Below are 17,500 nucleotides of genomic sequence, written 5' to 3'. Positions count from 1 at the left end.
AAAGGTCATGAGAAGTGGTTGTCTCTGGAATCCTCCACCCACTGTTTCCTACGTCACTATATAATGACTTTTATATAAAGAACTATATAATGAGCTCATTGAGAAAAGAGAGAAACGCTGTTTGACTACTCAGGTCATTTTCTCTGATCCGGCAATGACGTCATTGTCGCAGGATTATGATAAACAACAACAACAACAACAATGTCAGCCAGTGGAAAATATAAATATGGTATAAAGTCACTCGTTAGTGACAATCGATTGAAGTTTACAGGTCCCGTTGCATTGTGGGAAACTATGATGTATAAAAACATTGGTTTTGGACACAGCCGGTGTCTGTGGACAGAGAGCGGGGGGGGGGGGGGGGGGCGCACGGCTGCAGCTGAGCTGATGCAACGAGGTCAACAAGACGCTGGACTGTCAACACGTGAGGAGCTGAAGAGTTCGTGATGAACTCAGTGAACCTCGGACTTCCTCAAACTCAGAAATACTCACAATCATTCAGATTTCAATTTCCTCCACATCTTGGCCTGTAGCTGTTAGCCTAGCTTAGCACAAAGAATGGAAGCGGGGGGAAACAGTTAGCCTGCTGGACGAGACGTTAGTGATGTCATCAAGCAGCAGATTGGGAACCTCGAGAAGACGTCAACAGACCAGATCCACCACAGACCAGATCCACCACAATCCAGATCCACCACAGACCAGAACTACCACAGACCAGATCCACCACAGACCAGATCCACCACAGACCAGATCCACCACAATCCAGATCCACCACAGACCAGATCCACGGCAGACCAGATCCACCACAGACCAGATCCACCACAATCCTGATCCACCACAGACCAGAACTACCACAGACCAGATCCACCACAGACCAGATCCACCACAGACCAGATCCACCACAATCCAGATCCACCACAGACCAGATCCACAGCAGACCAGATCCACCACAGACCAGATCTACCACAGACCAGATCCACCACAGACCAGATCCACCTCAGACCAGGTCCACGCCAGACCAGATCCACCACAGACCAGATCTACCACAGACCAGATCCACCACAGACCAGATCCACTACAGACCAGATCCACCACAATCCAGATCCATCACAATCCAGATCCACCACAATCCAGATCCACCACAGACCAGATCGACCAGAATCCAGATCCATCACAATCCAGATCCACCACAATCCAGATCCACCACAATCCAGATCCACCACAATCCAGATCCACCACAGACCAGATCCACATCAATCCAGATCCATCAAAGACCAGATCCACCACAATCCAGATCCACCACAGGCCAGATCCCCCACAGACCAGATCCACTACAGACCAGATCCACCACAATCCAGATCCATCACAATCCAGATCCACCACAATCCAGATCCACCACAATCCAGATCCACCACAGACCAGATCCACCACAGACCAGATCCACCACAGACCAGATCCACCACAATCCAGATCCACCACAGGCCAGATACACCACAGACCAGGTCCACTTCAGACCAGCTGTGTTCTTGTGATCACGTGAGTTGTGACCGGAGCTGAACCCTGAAGCTCTGGAACAATCACACAACCCGAAGCTCAGCGTGTGATTGGTTGTCTCCAGATGTTTCACTGGGGAAGACATGGAGCCATGCTCAGGGTCAAAGGTCGCGTGGTCTCTTCTTCTGTGGTGGATGATGACGAGCGACCCTCAGGCCCCTGGCAGCAGTTCAGTCAGCGAGTAAACAAGATGGAACCGCAGAAGAAGAAAAACACACAATGACACAACATACAATACAAAAAACATAACATACAACATAACTTACAATACAAAACATACAATACAAAACACACAACACGCAATATAACTTACAATACAATACATACAACACACAACATAACTTACAATACAAAACATACATTCAAACACACAATATCACACAACAAAACACAATTGAACACACCAAAAAGTAATTGTCATAAACAGTTAAGATAGATAGATAAGAGAGAGAGAGAGAGAGAGAGAGAGAGAGAGAGAGAGAGAGAGCGAGAGAGAGAGGAGGTGAAGTGAGAGAGAGAGAGAGAGAGAGAGAGGAGGTGAAGTGAGAGAGGAGGTGAAGTGAGAGAGTGCGAGAGAGAGAGAGAGGAGGTGAAGTGAGAGAGAGAGAGAGAGAGAGAGGAGGTGAAGTGAGAGAGAAGAGGTGAAGTGTGAGAGAGAGAGAGAGAGAGAGGAGGTGAAGTGAGAGAGAGCGAGAGAGTGAGAGAGGGAGAGAGAGAGAGAGAGAGAGTGAGAGAGAGGAGGTGAAGTGAGAGAGAGAGAGAGAGAGCGAGAGAGGAGGTGAAGTGAGAGAGAGCGTGAGAGAGGGAGAGAGAGAGAGAAGAGGTGAAATGAGAGAGAGAGAGAGAGAGAGAGAGAGAGAGAGAGAGAGAGAGAGAGAGAGAGAGAGAGAGAGAGAGGAGGAGGAGTGAGAGAGAGAGAGAGAGAGAGGAGGTGAAGTGAGAGAGGAGGTGAAGTGAGAGAGAGAGAGAGAGAGAGAGAGGAGGTGAAGTGAGAGAGAGAGGAGGTGAAGTGAGAGAGAGGAGGTGAAGTGAGAGAGAGAGAGAGAGAGAGAGAAGGTGGAACGAAAGAGGGAGAGAGAGAGGAGGTGAAGTGAGAGAGAGAGTGAGAGAGAGAGAGAGGAGGTGAAGTGAGAGAGAGAGTGAGAGAGAGAGAGAGAGAGGAGGAGTCTCTGATGTTGCACAAACAGAAATCAGTTTTCCAGACCAAGTCATTTAAGGATACAGTGTGTGTGTGTGTGTGTGTGTGTGTGTGTTTGTGTGTGTGTGTGTGTGTGTGTGTGTGTGTGTGTGTGTGTATGTGTGTGTGTGTGTCCCTTCCATTGAACACACATCATCATAATAATTCAGACAGAACAGCCTGGGGGGTCCCTGGGGGTCCGGGACCTCCGCCAGCAACAACAACCACAGAGACGCCAAAAAGTGAAAAAAGTTGAGTTTATTTCTATCAAAGAAAAAACATCTTACATATTTTTTTTGTTTGTTTTTTACGTTTTCATACAAAATTCACAGTTTGAGTGAAAAGACGTCATAAATATTTCGGTCGAAAACAAAAAGTGAGACGATGTTTAATTCACAGACGTGAGAAACACGACACGCTCACCGAACAGGAGACAAATGTTCCAGAAACAAACAAACAAATAACACACCTGAAATGTGAAAACAACTTTTTGAAAACAACGACAGTTGAAGTTTGGATTTTGTTGATGAACAAACAAATCAGACTTTTAATCACAGACATGAAACTTCCTGAATCCGAAGAAGAAACTGGATTTCACAAACAAAAGACTTAAGAATTATCGTGATTATTATTATTATTTGTGATGGTGCAAAAATTTGTCATGTTTTTTTTTTTTACATGTGACACTTCAGATAAAACAATATAAAACTTGAGGTTAGAAATATTTACAAACAATGTTTTCAAACTGCTCATCGATAACATCGTGATCAGATTTAATGACCAGTAGAAACGTGTCTTTTATTTTAAACCACAGTACATGAAAATATTTAAACAGTACGATAGGAAAATATTTCAGACCTGATTGGATGAAGCAGATCATGTGATCACTGGTTGATTGTTTTTTTATTCACAGACGAGTAAAAAATAAAAGATTAGCGTGAGTATAATTTGGTTGTGTAAGTATAAAACATGTGAAAGCTACCGGGTACTTTTGTTTTGAAAGGATTGACTCTGCACTTCCTGTGATGCAGGAAGTGCGCTGGTGGACGAGTCACTACAGCAGCTGGTTTCACTGAGAGCACTTGTTTCCGTCTCTCGCCAGCCGGGAGGAGTTTCATCATCCGTCAAACTAACGATGATCCACTGTTTGATCTGAATCATCGATAAACAATCATAAATAATCATAATAATGAAGCCATGAGGTCGACTTTAATCTGTACGTAATCCTGAGTTACTATCGAGGTTGTAGAGTCGAGGTTTGGTCCTGCACGGCTAACGCTAAACGCACATCCACGCTCCTCATGGGCCCTCAAGACGACGCACACGTTTGTGTTGTTGTGTTGTTGTGTTGTTGTGTTGTTGTGTTGTTGTGTTGTTGTGTTGTTGTGTTGTTGTGTTGTTGTGAAGTAGTGAAAGTATCGTTAAAGTTAAAGTAAGGTCCCGTAGGCCGATTAGCTGCTAAAGGGACTCACTGTCGCCTCTTGAGGCACAAAGTGGTATTACGGGAGGAGATTGCTGGTTAGCATGCTAACTCTAATAGAGATAACAGGATTTGAACTTGTTAAAGACCACCTGGGCGGAGTGTGTTGGGGTTTACTGGTGCACGACTGTGACCTGAAGTGACGATAACATGATCAACGTGAAGCTGAAAGTGAAAACAAACAAATACATAAATAATAGAAGTGTGAGATATTGTTTTCTTCCTTCAGCTTCTCGGACAGAGTCGTGAGTCGGTTTGTTTCTGTGTGAAAACGAGCTGCTGTAGCGTCAGGTCCTGGCTGCCCCCCCCCCGAGACGTAGGCACATGACTCTCTGATCGACTTACACTGACCCTGCCCACTCGCCAGTGTCAGTACCGTCCACACGGGGGCGCCACAGGGCCAGACACTACATAAACTAAAATAAACAATGTTGGTGCATCACTAGGATCCATCAACAGTTGGACCAGCACACAGATGAACATGTCCCAGCTGTGTGAACTGGTCCTCTGGTCGTTTCCACCACAGCTACTTGAGCTTCTCCTCCTCGTTGTTGTTGTTGTTGTTGTTGTTGTGGAGGCTGAGGCTCAGGTCGAAGCTCGCCTGCTTCCTCAGCGTGCGCGGCATCAGCGTCTTCTTCACAAACAGTTTCTGGAGGAAGCGGGTGCTGATGCTGGAGGGGCAGTAGCTGTGGATGAAGTACATGAGCCCCACGCCGGGTCCCGCGAAGTACCGCACCCGGGGCTGCGGCGCCAGCAGCGCCTGGACGATGGCGTCGACCACCGGGGTCAGGTCGGGGTTGGCGTGGCTGGCGTAGCTCTGGAACAAGTCCTTGGTCTCGGTCACGTAGTCCTCGCCGTAGTCCTGGAGCAGCGCCGGACTCAGACCCTGCAGCAGCCGGCCGTGCTGCTTCTCCCAGTAGGCCTGGTTGGTGGACTGGCCTGCGGAGACAACACAGGGTCAAGGTTTACTCGTCATACGAGGTCAACACAGGGTCAAGAGTCAAATGAAAGGAGAACTGGAGAATAGTGTCACCTACTGGTTACCTCCATGAACTGATTCCTAATATTCACTGAACAGCAGCCGATGAAACGAGCAGAAATTCATTCCGCTTTATTTTGGTGATTTTCTCAAGCTTTTATAAAAAGTACGACATGTTGATGAGCATAAGATGTTGGTGAGGGGGATTGTGGGTAATGTAGTTTTCCGGTCATGTGGAGAACAGGCTGAACCAAAGAATGAGGTTCAGGTTTTTATGTCTGATCTTCAGATATAAGTCGTTTTCAGGCTGCAGCAGAACAGATGATCCCAGAGAAACGTTGTAACTGTGGAGCAGAGAGACTTTCAATCATATTTATAATAAAACCTTTGTGTCCTTTGTGTTTTTACAGCTGATCTATATGAGCACACATCGTTCAGCTTGGTGTCAACACATCGACTCTGTGGCTCGTCGTAACAGAGTTGATAATTATCTTGCTCCTCACTCATCTAACATCTGAGATCCATCCTGTTTCCTGAGATAATAAATAAACAGCCCCAGATTCTCCCAGGGTCTTTCAGAGCATTGTCATAGATAAACATATGTTATTACTGGAGTTTTTCCAAAGCTTCGACTGGGATCATCAGTAGAAGGATGATAATAAGCAGCCCTGTCAACACCTGCAACAGATTTTAATTGGTTTGGTTTGGATAAGCTGTAAGAAACTATTTCTTATTTTGCTTAACAAAGGTTTCACTGATCGACAACCACGTCAGAGCTGTGAGAGCATGTGCTGACAGGAAGCAGCTCTGGATGTGATGAAATGTTTCAAACTCTTCTTCTGCTGTGGTTTCTCCGACCAACAAAAATCACACTTTCATCTCAAAGAGTCTTTGTGTAAAGTTGATGAAAGTTTTATCTAATGCTTCAAAGCTAATGTTTGAATGAGCAGCTGTATTTGTGCTGATCTACAGGAAACATCTGTACTTGCAGATAATTCAAAGTTAAGTAAAAAGAATTTAGATGTTTGAACTTTATTAGGTGCGCTGGTTGTTGTGTTGATATCTGTTCTTTACCTCGAGGTAATAAAGCCGTCAAACAGCGACTCTGGAAACGCTCTGATGAACAGACGTGTCCTGAACACAACTGCAGCACAGAGAGAATTCTTTTTTCCAACCCGCAGCAGCGATGAAACCAGAGCAGAGGGAAACTCTTCTCCTGGCTCTGCTCACGTTCGTCCATCTGCTGCTGATTCAAAACCACACGTCAGCAATTAGTTCTTGTGTATGAAAACAGATGCTCCATCCCACATGGGGAGAACATGTTCCTCAGCAGGAGGCCGTCATCATGTTCAACATGAGATCAGACCAGAACACACCAGGAGGAGAGATGAGGAGGAGGAGCCTGATCGGGTTCAACACATCTGATCGGTTTCTACGTTTCACCACAAAACTCAACCTGTTAACAAAGAGTCGACTCGGTTTCAGCTGAATCCGTCCAACTAACATGTGGAGCAGCAGCTCTGTGCACTGAACACCTGCACCAATGGGATTGGTTGTTACTGGTTGTTACTGGTGACACAACTGGGAACCAGTCACGGCTAATGTCAGTGGTTTGCTCCTTGGAGTCAGAATCCAGGTTTCACCTCAACTCCTGCAGATGAGTCTCACCTGTCATGAGGGGCAAATGGTTCGTCTGTGTGTGTCTGTGTGTCTGTGAGTGTGTGTGTGTGTGTGTGTGTGTGTGTTACCTGTCTTGTATGAGGACGGCAGGATGGTGGACACCTGCACCCCCCAGGGCTCCAGCTCGTGGCGCAGGGTGGCGATGAGGAGGTTGAGAGCTGCTTTGGACGCTCCGTACGCTGCAAGGCACGGAAACGGCTGATCGCCTGAAACACATGATCACGACATCACACACAGGCCGGACAAGGTGATGACATCAGGATGACATCAGGATGAGATCAGGATGAGATCAGGATGAGATCAGGATGAGATCAGGATGACATCAGGATCAGATCAGGATGACATCAGGATGACATCACGGTGACATCAGGATGACATCACGGTGACATCAGGATGACATCACGGTGACATCAGGATGACATCACGGTGACATCAGGATGACATCACGGTGACATCAGGATGACATCAGGATGACATCAGGATGACATCACGGTGACATCAGGATGACATCACGGTGACATCAGGATGACATCACGGTGACATCAGGATGAGATCAGTATGACATCAGGATGAGATCAGGATGACATCAGGATGACATCAGGATGACATCAGGATGAGATCAGGATGAGATCAGTATGACATCAGGATGAGATCAGTATGACATCAGGATGAGATCAGGATGACATCAGGATGAGATCAGTATGACATCAGGATGAGATCAGGATGACATCAGGATGACATCAGGATGACATCAGGATGACATCAGGATGACATCAGGATGACATCAGGATGACACCATGACTCTTCAACACGTTTGTTTGTTTTCAGGTCGAACTCCTGCTTCTCTTGTGTCTGAGCTCTTTTCCTTTCGACCTCATGTGAGGACAAAACCAAAGCTCAGCGAACAATCCAACATGAAACTGCTGCTGAGCACATGTTTCTGTCGGGGGGGCGGGGGGGGGGGGGTGAAGCTTGTGATGGATTTGGTTGCGCTCGGATGTTTTGGCGGGACGACAGCAAAGTTGGATAAACATGCAGTGGAGACACTCTGCTTGTTTGCTTTGGCACTTTAGACACAGCAGTCAATTCATCTGTGGTTCCTCTGCTCTGGAACATTCAATCAGGATTTATTACAGCATCTGTGTGTGTGTGTGTGTGTGTGTGTGTGTGTGTGTGTGTGTGTGTGTGTGTGTGTGCGTGTGTGTGTGACCCTCACCGGCGGGGCTGGAGATGGTGATGATGCGACCTTTGGCCTGTCGCAGCAGCGGCAGGAAGCTCCTGGTGACACTCAGCGTGCCGAAGAAGTTGACCTCCATGCAGCCGCGGAAGTTTGACATCAGCGACAGCTCGGCGTCTCCGAAGTTCACACACACTCCAGCGTTGTTCACCAGCGCCCACAGACCTGCACAACACACACACACAGACACACACAAAGATCATACATCTGTCGCGGAATTCGTCTGAAAATCAAGTGACATCACTGAAGATTCACATGTTGTCGAATGTCAGATCAGAAGATTTTTTATGGAGCTGAATTAAACAAACAAACATGTTTTACTAATTAACTTGCAAACCCAGATTTATCACAAAACACATCTTTGACAAACTAATGCACTACATATTTCTAATAAATAATACTTCCGAACCAGAGAGTCGTAGTATAGTGCAAAAACATTAATCCCACAAGTACGAGAAAAATATTTTTATCAAAAATATATCCCGTTTCTCCAAGAAAAACTAAAAAAATTCACGTTTTGTCGTGATTGTTCCACTGTTGTGATACACTGACGATTTTTCTCACAAATGTCCTGAGTAATTCTCCCTCCAGGCCACAACAGCAGGTGGCGCTGTGAGCCTCTTTACAGGCACCAGGAGGTCAAGGGTCAAGAGATTGAGCCCGATGAAAAGACACGCAACACTCAGACACAATCAGACACAATCAGACACAATCAGACACAATCAGACACAATCAGACACAATCAGACACAATCAGACACGATTAAACACGATTAAACACGCTCCGACACGGTGGACGAGCGGGTGGCGTCTCTGGCAGTGGAAGCTAAAAGCACTAAAGGCTCTGAGGCAGGATTCAAACCTCTGAATGCACTCGTGTCGGGTTCGTGTTGAAACGAAGCATCGGATTCATCTCAACAACTCAGTACTTCACCCATGTACATAGTTACACATATAGACGTATGGAGCATGAACACAGTCACTTAAGGACAACACAAACACACCAACACAAACACACACACACACACACACACACACACACACACACACACACACAGTGAGGTCATCTGTCAGCGCCTCACCTACTATCTCTTTATCTTTTACGAGCCTCTGTGGGAGTTTAGTTTTTTATGATGTTAATTTCCTGCCAAGAATTACACAACTACAACATGTTTTACAAACGACCCACATTAAACCAACAAAGACACACATAACACACCACCATGGGATCTAGAGCCTTCAGCCACGCCGCTCTGGAACCCCCCCATCAACAAACACACAAATCATCAACAGCAAACACACACCATGTGTTTTACAACATTCAGCTCAGACTTCCAGGTTCTCCTCCACAGCAGCAGGTGGCGCTAGTTGCAGCAGAGCAGCGCCGGTTTGAATCCAGGTGATTTGAGGATACACGATAAGAGCTAATTCCTTTTACTAGAGTCCGTATATGTGTGTGTGTGTGTGTGTGTGTGTGTGTGTGTATTTTATCATCACATTATTTAAACACACACACACACACACACACACTGTATCCTCAAATGACTTGGTCTGGAAAACTGATTTCTGTTTGTGTAACATGAGACTCCTCCTCTCTCTCTCTCTCTTTCTTTTTCTCGCTCTCTCTCTCTCCCTCTCTCCCTCTCTTACTTTTTCTCTCTCTCTCCATCTCTCTCTCTCCCTCCATCTCTCTCTCTCTTAATCACTTCAAGCTGTTTACACTATATTTCTTCATCAGCTCTGCTGCTGCACTTCAGTGAATTCTTAGAAAACTGCAGGACACAGTCCAACACACACATTCCTGCACAGCTCAGAGAGCAAACACACACATGCAGACACACAAACACACACATGAACACACACATGCAGACACACAAACACACACATGAACATGACTTTGCCTGAAAGCTCCAACATCTCATCACATGATCAGGCCAGAGAAAAGTCCAGGTGCAACATGGGAAGAGGTAAACCACAATGTTAGCCTAGCTTAGCACAAAGACTGGAAGCAGGGGGAAACAGTTAGCCTAGCTTAGCACAAAGTCTGGAAGCAGGTGGAAATTGTTAGCCTAGCTTAGCACAAAGGGTGGAGGAAGAAGCAAACTGTTAGCCAATCTTAAAACAGAGTGGAAGCAGGTGGAAATTGTTAGCCTAGCTTAGCACAAAGGGTGGAGGAAGAAGCAAACTGTTAGCCCATCTTAAAACAGAGTGGAAGCAGGGGGATACTGTTAGCCTAGCTTAGAACGAGCGGATACATTTAGCACACGTGTGTTTTGAGTGTTTACCTCGGAGGCCCAGCTTGGCCCGGGTGTCCAGCAGGGCCTGGTCCACCTGCCCCGGCTGGGTGATGTCCACCTGCAGGAGGGTGAGCTGGGGCGAGCAGGTCCTCTGCAGCTCTCTGGCGCCCTCTCCTGACAGATCCATCACCGTGGCAAACACTTCGAAGCCCATCGAATCGAGACGCTTCACAGTCGCCTTCCCGAACCCAGAGTCGCATCCTGAGGAGACACAGAGACACAGAGACAGGATCAAGACCTTGACTTCCTCTGGCCTGCACCTGCTCAGGAGATGTGGACTAGGACTCTGGATGGAACTCTACAGATTACACCGATCACCAGATCAATATTATTAATAACTTTGGTCATCATTTCTCTGTGAAAATCTGCTCGAGTCCTCGTCCACATGGAGACATGCAGGCTTCAGGTGTGAAGGGAACGTCTCAGCTGACTTTCATGATGAGTCTGATGTTTGATGGCGGTTCTGCTGTGGATGTCTGAACATGTTTCACACACAGATCACCTCTGACACAGCTTCTGTCTTTGGACCAGTTCTCTGAGGAACTGTCTTTTCTACCTGAGCAGATTGTAGCAGACCTGCTGGGTCCTGAATCCGGATCAGGTCTGAAACAGGTCTAAGGGTAGCAGGTCTCGGGTTGATGACACAACAATTTAAACTGTTGGTCCGCTCTGAGATGGATTGTCTGATAGAACCGTGATCAGCAGCTCAACGTGCAGAGGAACCGTTCACATGTTTTCCCAGAAGGTCTCAGATAACCTGAGAACCTGCCGCCGTGGGGGATCTTCATGTACCCACAGCTCCCCCCAGCTTCCCAGAAGTCCCGGCACCTACAACCCGATCCCCCGCGGGACTAGCTGCTCCGTTTGTTCTTTTGTGCAGCGGGTGCCTGAAAGCGCTTTGCTGGCGAGGGCGAGGGGGCGTGGCTCGCTGCCGCACGCCGTGTCCTTGGAGGGTTTCCAGAGTCATGTCCCGAGAAGAAAGATAGAGAGAACGCTGGCTCCAGGAATAAATACCACAGCTCCGCTCTGCTACTAAAGAATCTCACTGAGGGCTGAGGGTGTGTGATCATGCAGCTGATTACTCTGTGTGTGTGTCTGTGTGTGTGTGTGTGTGTGTGTGTTGTGTGTTATAAACCACATACAATCATAGTGAAACATCAGCTTTTTATATTGGTGGGAGGTTGTTAAGATCACATGACATCCTCTCTTGTCTCCGGTATATAAAGACGACCACTGACTCTTTATAAAAACCATCAATGACTCTATTGAAACAGCCTATGACTCTTAATAAAGACCCGCCTCCACTTTCTAAAACTGAACCCAAAATATTTCCGATACGAAGGCCGCCATCTTGTGTTTATGATGTCATGTGCATTCAGAGTCTTTCCCGCCCATGTTTGTGCTCAGCCAATCAGGCGAGTCAGTCTCATCTGTCAATCAGGACGTCTCAATCCGTTTTTATATTAAATAACTTATTTAATCCAAACTGAAAAGAACCAATGACTCATCCCGCAGCCAGCCACCAGGGGGAGGTCAAGAGGATTTGGCCTCACTTTTTGGAACTGTGATGTCGTCCATCCTCATTTAATGTGTGGCACGTTACATCATCCTACTTCTGTCATTATTACAAAAGTCAATGATTCTTCCTCTTCCTCTTCCTCTTCCTCTTCCTCTTCCTCTTCCTCTTCCTCTTCCTCTTCCTCTTCCTCTTCCTCTTCCTCTTCCTCTTCCTCTTCCTCTTCTTCTGCAGGTCTTCAGGGTGTTTGGGGGGACTGGGGGGACCACACACTGTCCAACATTCCTCATCCTGTTGACCTCTCACAGCACGCCTCTCTTTCTGCACTGAGGTCAACAGGAGTAAAGTATTTGACGGACAGGTGCTAACACCCCCCCCCCCCCCCCCGTTGGTCGGACGACTCGTGCTCACGGGACGTTCTACAGATTAAATAGATCGTTAAAGCTGAGGAATCGTCTCTTTGAGTTTTGACAGTTTGAGGTCGGGCGGTCGATGCAGGAGCAGATCCAGCTCCGAGGAGGAGTGTTGTTATGAAAGGGGCCCGGGCCCCCCCGGGGCCCCTCAGATGATGACGGAGACGTTTAAACCTGTTAACAATAAAAGTCCCAGATTGCTTCAATTATCATTCCCATGTGTGTAAAGTTGACTTAGTGTAGAGAGACACACCTGTGGATAGGATCAGAGACAGGATTCTTCTCTAAGTGTTACACACACAAACTGAAACCTCAGAAGAAGACAAACGATGAGTCTCAGACAGGAACCGTCCCTAGCCAGGAGGACGACCTGCTCAGCAGCGTCCATCAGTCACGTCTGGAGAAGACACTCTGAGTAACAAATGTTAAGTTTAAATAATTTATATAAAATAACTGAGAAGAGAAGTCCACTCGATCCAGACTGTGAATCATTATGTTGAAGAAACTTTTTAACAAACATCTTCTACAGAACTGATCAGACGATAGTTCACTTCCGTTCTCTTTGATCAGCAGCTGAGGTGAAGAGGTTAAAAAGACGAAGGTTTGTGCAGGAGGACGAACATGTGGGACGTCGTTAGATTAAGACCCTCAGAGAGGAGGGAGGACAGGAGCCTGTCAGCTGCTGGGGTCCAGAGGTCAGGACAGGGTCTCACCTGGAACTCATCACAGGACCAGGTTTCATCTTTATCACTGCTGTCAGACCTCAACTCACAAAACCCACAGGAATGTAACCAGGACAGAGAGATGTGAGGGTCTCAAGGGTTCCACTGGAGGAGCTCCACTGGTTCCACTGGAGGAGCTCCACTAGTTCCACTGGAGGAGTTCTACTGGTTCCATTGGGTCCTTGAGAAGCTTCTAGAAAGGTTAAATCCGGATCTTGAGATCATTGTAGAGATTCTAAGGCTCCTGTAAGAATGTGTCTTGTTCCAGCGATGAGATCCTGATGACAACTTTCAGTTGTCAGGTCTTTGAGCTCTACAGGTTCCTTACAGCTGTTCCATCTGTGTTTGAGGGGTCTCCTCTTTAGGTTCTTGATGCAGTTCTAGCAGAGATCAGTTCTTCATGGAGAACCTGTCATTGTTCCTGGAGGGTCTTTGTTGAGGTGCCTTGGATGCTCACTGGTTCTATGGGTCTAAGTGATGCTCCTTGAAGAGAAGACGTTCATGGGTTCTCTGTGGAGGTTCTCGTCTCCTCAATGAGGTTCTAGTTCACAGTGTCTGAAGAAGACAGCTCATTGTTGATCTGTAAACTCACTTACTGGACTATGTTTGGTCCCAGTCTGTAGACCAGGACATGGAGACCAGTCGGATCTGGTGCCTTGATGAGAGGAACAAGTTTGGTGGATCCTTCATTGTTTGGATCCTTGAGCAACATTTTCCAGATCTCTGCTGCTGCTTGTTCTGTTGAATAAATTAGAAGTGATTTTCTCTGAGAACAACTCGAATACTTGGAAACTCAGAAAGAAACGAGCTGTCGTCCAACTGTGAGCAGAGGTCATGTGACGACCTCGGAGCAGCGAGGAGTCAGAGGCTGGAGATGATCCGACGACATGTTGGAAAACCATCAGAGAGCGAACTCATCAGCACTGATTGGCTCTGTGTACACATGAAACTGAATCTGATGAGCGAGAGGAGAGAGAGAGAGAGAGAGAGAGAGAGAGAGAGAGAGAGAGAGAGAGAGAGAGAGGGAGGGAGAGAGAGAGAGAGAGAGGGAGATAGAGATGAAGGAAAAGAAGAAAAGTTAAAATAAAATGTGAAGCAGATATGAAGATAAGAATCCAGTCTCACAGAACGAGAAGGAAAAAGAGACGGAGAGAAGAGATAGCAAGAAAAAAGAGGAGGAGTGAAAAGAGGAGTCAGATCCAAACAGACGTGGCTCGACCTGTTTCTTCTTCTCTTGTTTCTTTTGGAGCAGTTTTCCTGCAGCTGTGTAATTGAACCCTGTGGACCCGACATCAGTGTCTCCTGAGGTTTCGCCCTGGAAACTGTCCGTCATCTTCCACTGATGGATGTCCTGGAAACCATGTGACCACGTGTGACCACATGAAGGGAAGCCGCCGCCCCCTGCGGCCTGTAATCATGGGAACCTCCTGATGGACCCAGATTCAGCCACGTCTGCTGGACGGACAGAGACGTGTCTCATGTCCCCGTCCGGATATGATGTAAACACATCTTCAGGTCAACCTCTGAATCTGTCCAATAATTCATAATACATATTTTTCGAAGCTCCACATGACACCTCACTGGTTGACAGCCAATCACACATCAGCTGTCCGTCCTCATGTCCTCTGTCCTCCGCTCTCTCTCACCTGCTGACTCTGTCTCCTCCTCCACCTATCAGCAGCCAGCAGCCAGCAGCCGGTGGCGGTGGCGGTGGCGCTTCCCGCTCAGCGACTTGAGACTTCAATCCTCATCCTGTGAAGAATGTGGCTCTTTGTAGAACCAGTTACCTTCTAAGAGGTTTACTGGTCTTTCTCTCCTCCCTGTGCTCTTGTTTCCAGTGACCTCTCGCTGACCTCCAGCAGCTTTCAGCAGAGCCACTTAACAGCGAGCTGGTGATCGGGGGGGCTCAGGCCTGGACCCGGGTTTCAATCTCCGCTGAGATGTTGTTTTACGTCCAGATTGAAATGTGAGCTGAGGGGAAGTGAAACCTGGATTGTGAAGCAGCTGTCGTCACTCCTCCGTCTCTCCTCTGTTTGCTTGAAGAGACGACGTGCAGCTTTCTGAGTGCACCGTGGTCGGGGGGGACATTCGGACACGTTATGTGATGGATTATGAATCATGTTGCCACGGCATCAGATGACCTCCTGGTGCTCTCTGGCCACTGCTCAGCTCAGTCAGCAGTTTATGAAGATCTGAGTTGAGATGTTTACGAGCAGAAATCAAGACGAGTGGGACGAGGAGTTCTTCTTCTGTATTTATAACTGAGCTGAGTTCAGCTGCTGCACAAATGTTTTACTTCCTGTGTCCGGAGCAGGTTGGTCTTCTGTTCGGAGTTAAACTGAGACGTGTTCTGCAGATGATCGTATATCACAGAAGAACATCTCCTCACTGCAGAACCACTCTGGGTTCTCCTCATGCTCCCGGGGGGTCAGAGGTCAGAGGCTCCTGCAGGTCGGTTTGATTGTTGTGAGTAGGGTTGCAAAATTCCAGGAATATTCAAAGTTGGAAACTTTCCATGGGAATTAACGGGAATATACTGGAATTAACAGGAATAAACTGGAAATGTTGTGGGTAATTTATACTAACTGTATTTACCTTGTCATATACAGACATAAATATAAACATTTTGTTGTGTCATAGGCTGATTTGAGCCCTGAGGAAACTTTGGGCACTTGACTATATGCTTCTGCATCGTTGTGTCATTCTTAACATAGGTCTTTGCACAGTATTTGCAAATGTACACAGCCTTTCCTTCTACATTGGATGAGGTGAAATGTCTCCACACATGAGAGAGTGCACGTGGCATTGTTCTGTAGAATAAGATGAGAAAAAAGTTTGTAAAAAAACACTAATGCAATGCCAGAGATATAAATAGTTAGCCAAACAATTGGAATCGTCTGTAAACATGTTTTACAATTGATGGATAAATGAATGGAAATAGGCTAGATGAACAGATGAACAATCCTCAATCAGCATGCTGATATATTTTCCCAGTAATATCATGGAAACTTTGCAACCCTAGTTGTAAGTCATGTGACTTGTTCATAGAGACGACTTGAAGTTTCATATCAACCAGAATCTGACCCTACGTCCGGGTCTTATATCTTTTATATATTTTTATATAGATATGTTTATGTCTAAATAAATGTTACTTTGTATTAATATTAGAAAAAGTGAGTAAATAAGAAGTAAATAGTGAGTAAATATATATTGTTTTTTATTGTTTTTCTTATGTGTGTTGTATTTATTGTGTTTTTATGTTTCTATGTTCATTGTATGCACCAATAACCAGAGCAAACTCCAGGTTCCTGATATTGAGTCTGTGATTACTGCAGATGTAGAACCTGTTGAGTCATGTGACCCCGGGGCGGGTGGATGAAGAGCTCAGCGATGTTTGTTTAACCCACATTTCTCGTGTTGATATAAAGCTGCTCCTCCCTGTGTGGGAGGCGCTGAACACATGTGTAACACACACCTCTGTTCAAAGTGTGAACTCACAAACGCACAGGAGCAGAGAACACAGCCGCCGCCGCCGAGGCTCATGGGAAACTTGTTGTGAGTTTACAGGTTAATGTTTGACTGAAGCAGTAAATTCTTCTGTGTTTAGAAAACTGTCGGGAACCAACTTCAGAGTTTATATCCTCTGTCTTATGTTACATTATGTTACATTATTACACAGTTATTATATTTAACTTAACATGAAGGAAAAGAAGAAAAGAAAAACTTAACTTAACGTCAAACATGAAAAACATATTTCTTCATGTTTGTTTTTTTAAATGGAGGAAAATAAAAATGCTCATCTTTAGTTTTCAGTCAGACTCTTGAAGCGTGAACAAGACGAATCGAGCTCATAAAACATTTGATCCAGAGGAGAAAGAAAAGTCCAAAAGTCAAATGTACAAAATAGTGCACATAATTATTTTAAGAGTGAAGGAACTACATTTCCTGAAAACCGATGTGAATGATCCATTTGTCTCCGTGACTGAACCACGTTGTTAATAAAGTTTTTTATATGTCTGTATGTTGTGTTTCATAAGAGCTGTGTCGTCATTCAGGGCCTGAATCCTTCGAAAGCTGATTTTCAAGACCGATTAGCCGGTCCCATTTCGAAGGCTCCTTCACATGGAGCAAACCAAAGCGTCCGTCCTCCCCTGAGGAGCGAGGGCTGAACCAGGTGGATCCTCCCGGGAACAGCGTATCCCAGGATGCATCGTGCTTTTCAAAGAGGTCGTGGCGATGGAGAGCGAAGAGTCGTCCAAAGCTTGAGAATCAAACTTCAACTCGTCTGGAAACACCTGACGTTACACACGGAGAACAAACTAAACTCAAACTTTCTTGGCATGCCTAACTTCAGCTTAGTTGCTAGGCAACAGCAATAAGGGCGGGGGGAGGTGGGGACGCTGACGTCATGTCTCCGTCCACCAGAGGACATTTAGAGTCTAGAAC

At 46.3% G+C, this 17,500-nt stretch overlaps 2 protein-coding genes across 2 annotated transcripts in view; one reads left to right on the top strand and one right to left on the bottom strand.

Annotated features, from left to right (window-relative positions):
• Nucleotides 1–604: 604 nt before the first annotated feature.
• Nucleotides 605–1,777, top strand: LOC132998803 (uncharacterized). The gene is made up of 2 exons (XM_061068548.1): nucleotides 605–1,536; nucleotides 1,636–1,777. The coding sequence occupies exons 1-2, from the start codon at nucleotides 605–607 to the stop codon at nucleotides 1,775–1,777; spliced, it is 1,074 nt and encodes a 357-aa protein (XP_060924531.1).
• A 2,802-nt stretch (nucleotides 1,778–4,579) lies between these two features.
• The window catches only part of hsd11b2 (hydroxysteroid (11-beta) dehydrogenase 2), a 15,023-nt gene continuing 2,102 nt past the window's right edge, over nucleotides 4,580–17,500 (bottom strand). The window contains exons 2-5 of the mRNA XM_061067582.1: nucleotides 10,392–10,604; nucleotides 8,087–8,272; nucleotides 6,939–7,076; nucleotides 4,580–5,150 (exon numbers count right to left, since the gene is read on the bottom strand). Coding sequence (XP_060923565.1) covers nucleotides 4,738–5,150; nucleotides 6,939–7,076; nucleotides 8,087–8,272; nucleotides 10,392–10,604 — 950 coding nt within the window. The 3' untranslated portion in view covers nucleotides 4,580–4,737. The remainder of the gene's footprint in view (nucleotides 5,151–6,938; nucleotides 7,077–8,086; nucleotides 8,273–10,391; nucleotides 10,605–17,500) is intronic.

The sequence above is a fragment of the Limanda limanda genome, chromosome 3 (assembly GCF_963576545.1).
Source record: "Limanda limanda chromosome 3, fLimLim1.1, whole genome shotgun sequence".
Lineage (NCBI taxonomy): Eukaryota > Metazoa > Chordata > Actinopteri > Pleuronectiformes > Pleuronectidae > Limanda > Limanda limanda.
This window is presented reverse-complemented; position numbering and strand designations above follow the sequence as displayed.

Bases quoted from the DNA above. Each gene is read 5' to 3' on its own strand.
- LOC132998803 (XM_061068548.1), top strand. From the start codon at position 605: ATGTCATCAAGCAGCAGATTGGGAACCTCGAGAAGACGTCAACAGACC. The intron at 1,537-1,635 runs GTGAGTTGTGAC...TCACTGGGGAAG, and splicing joins AGCTGTGTTCTTGTGATCAC to ACATGGAGCCATGCTCAGGG.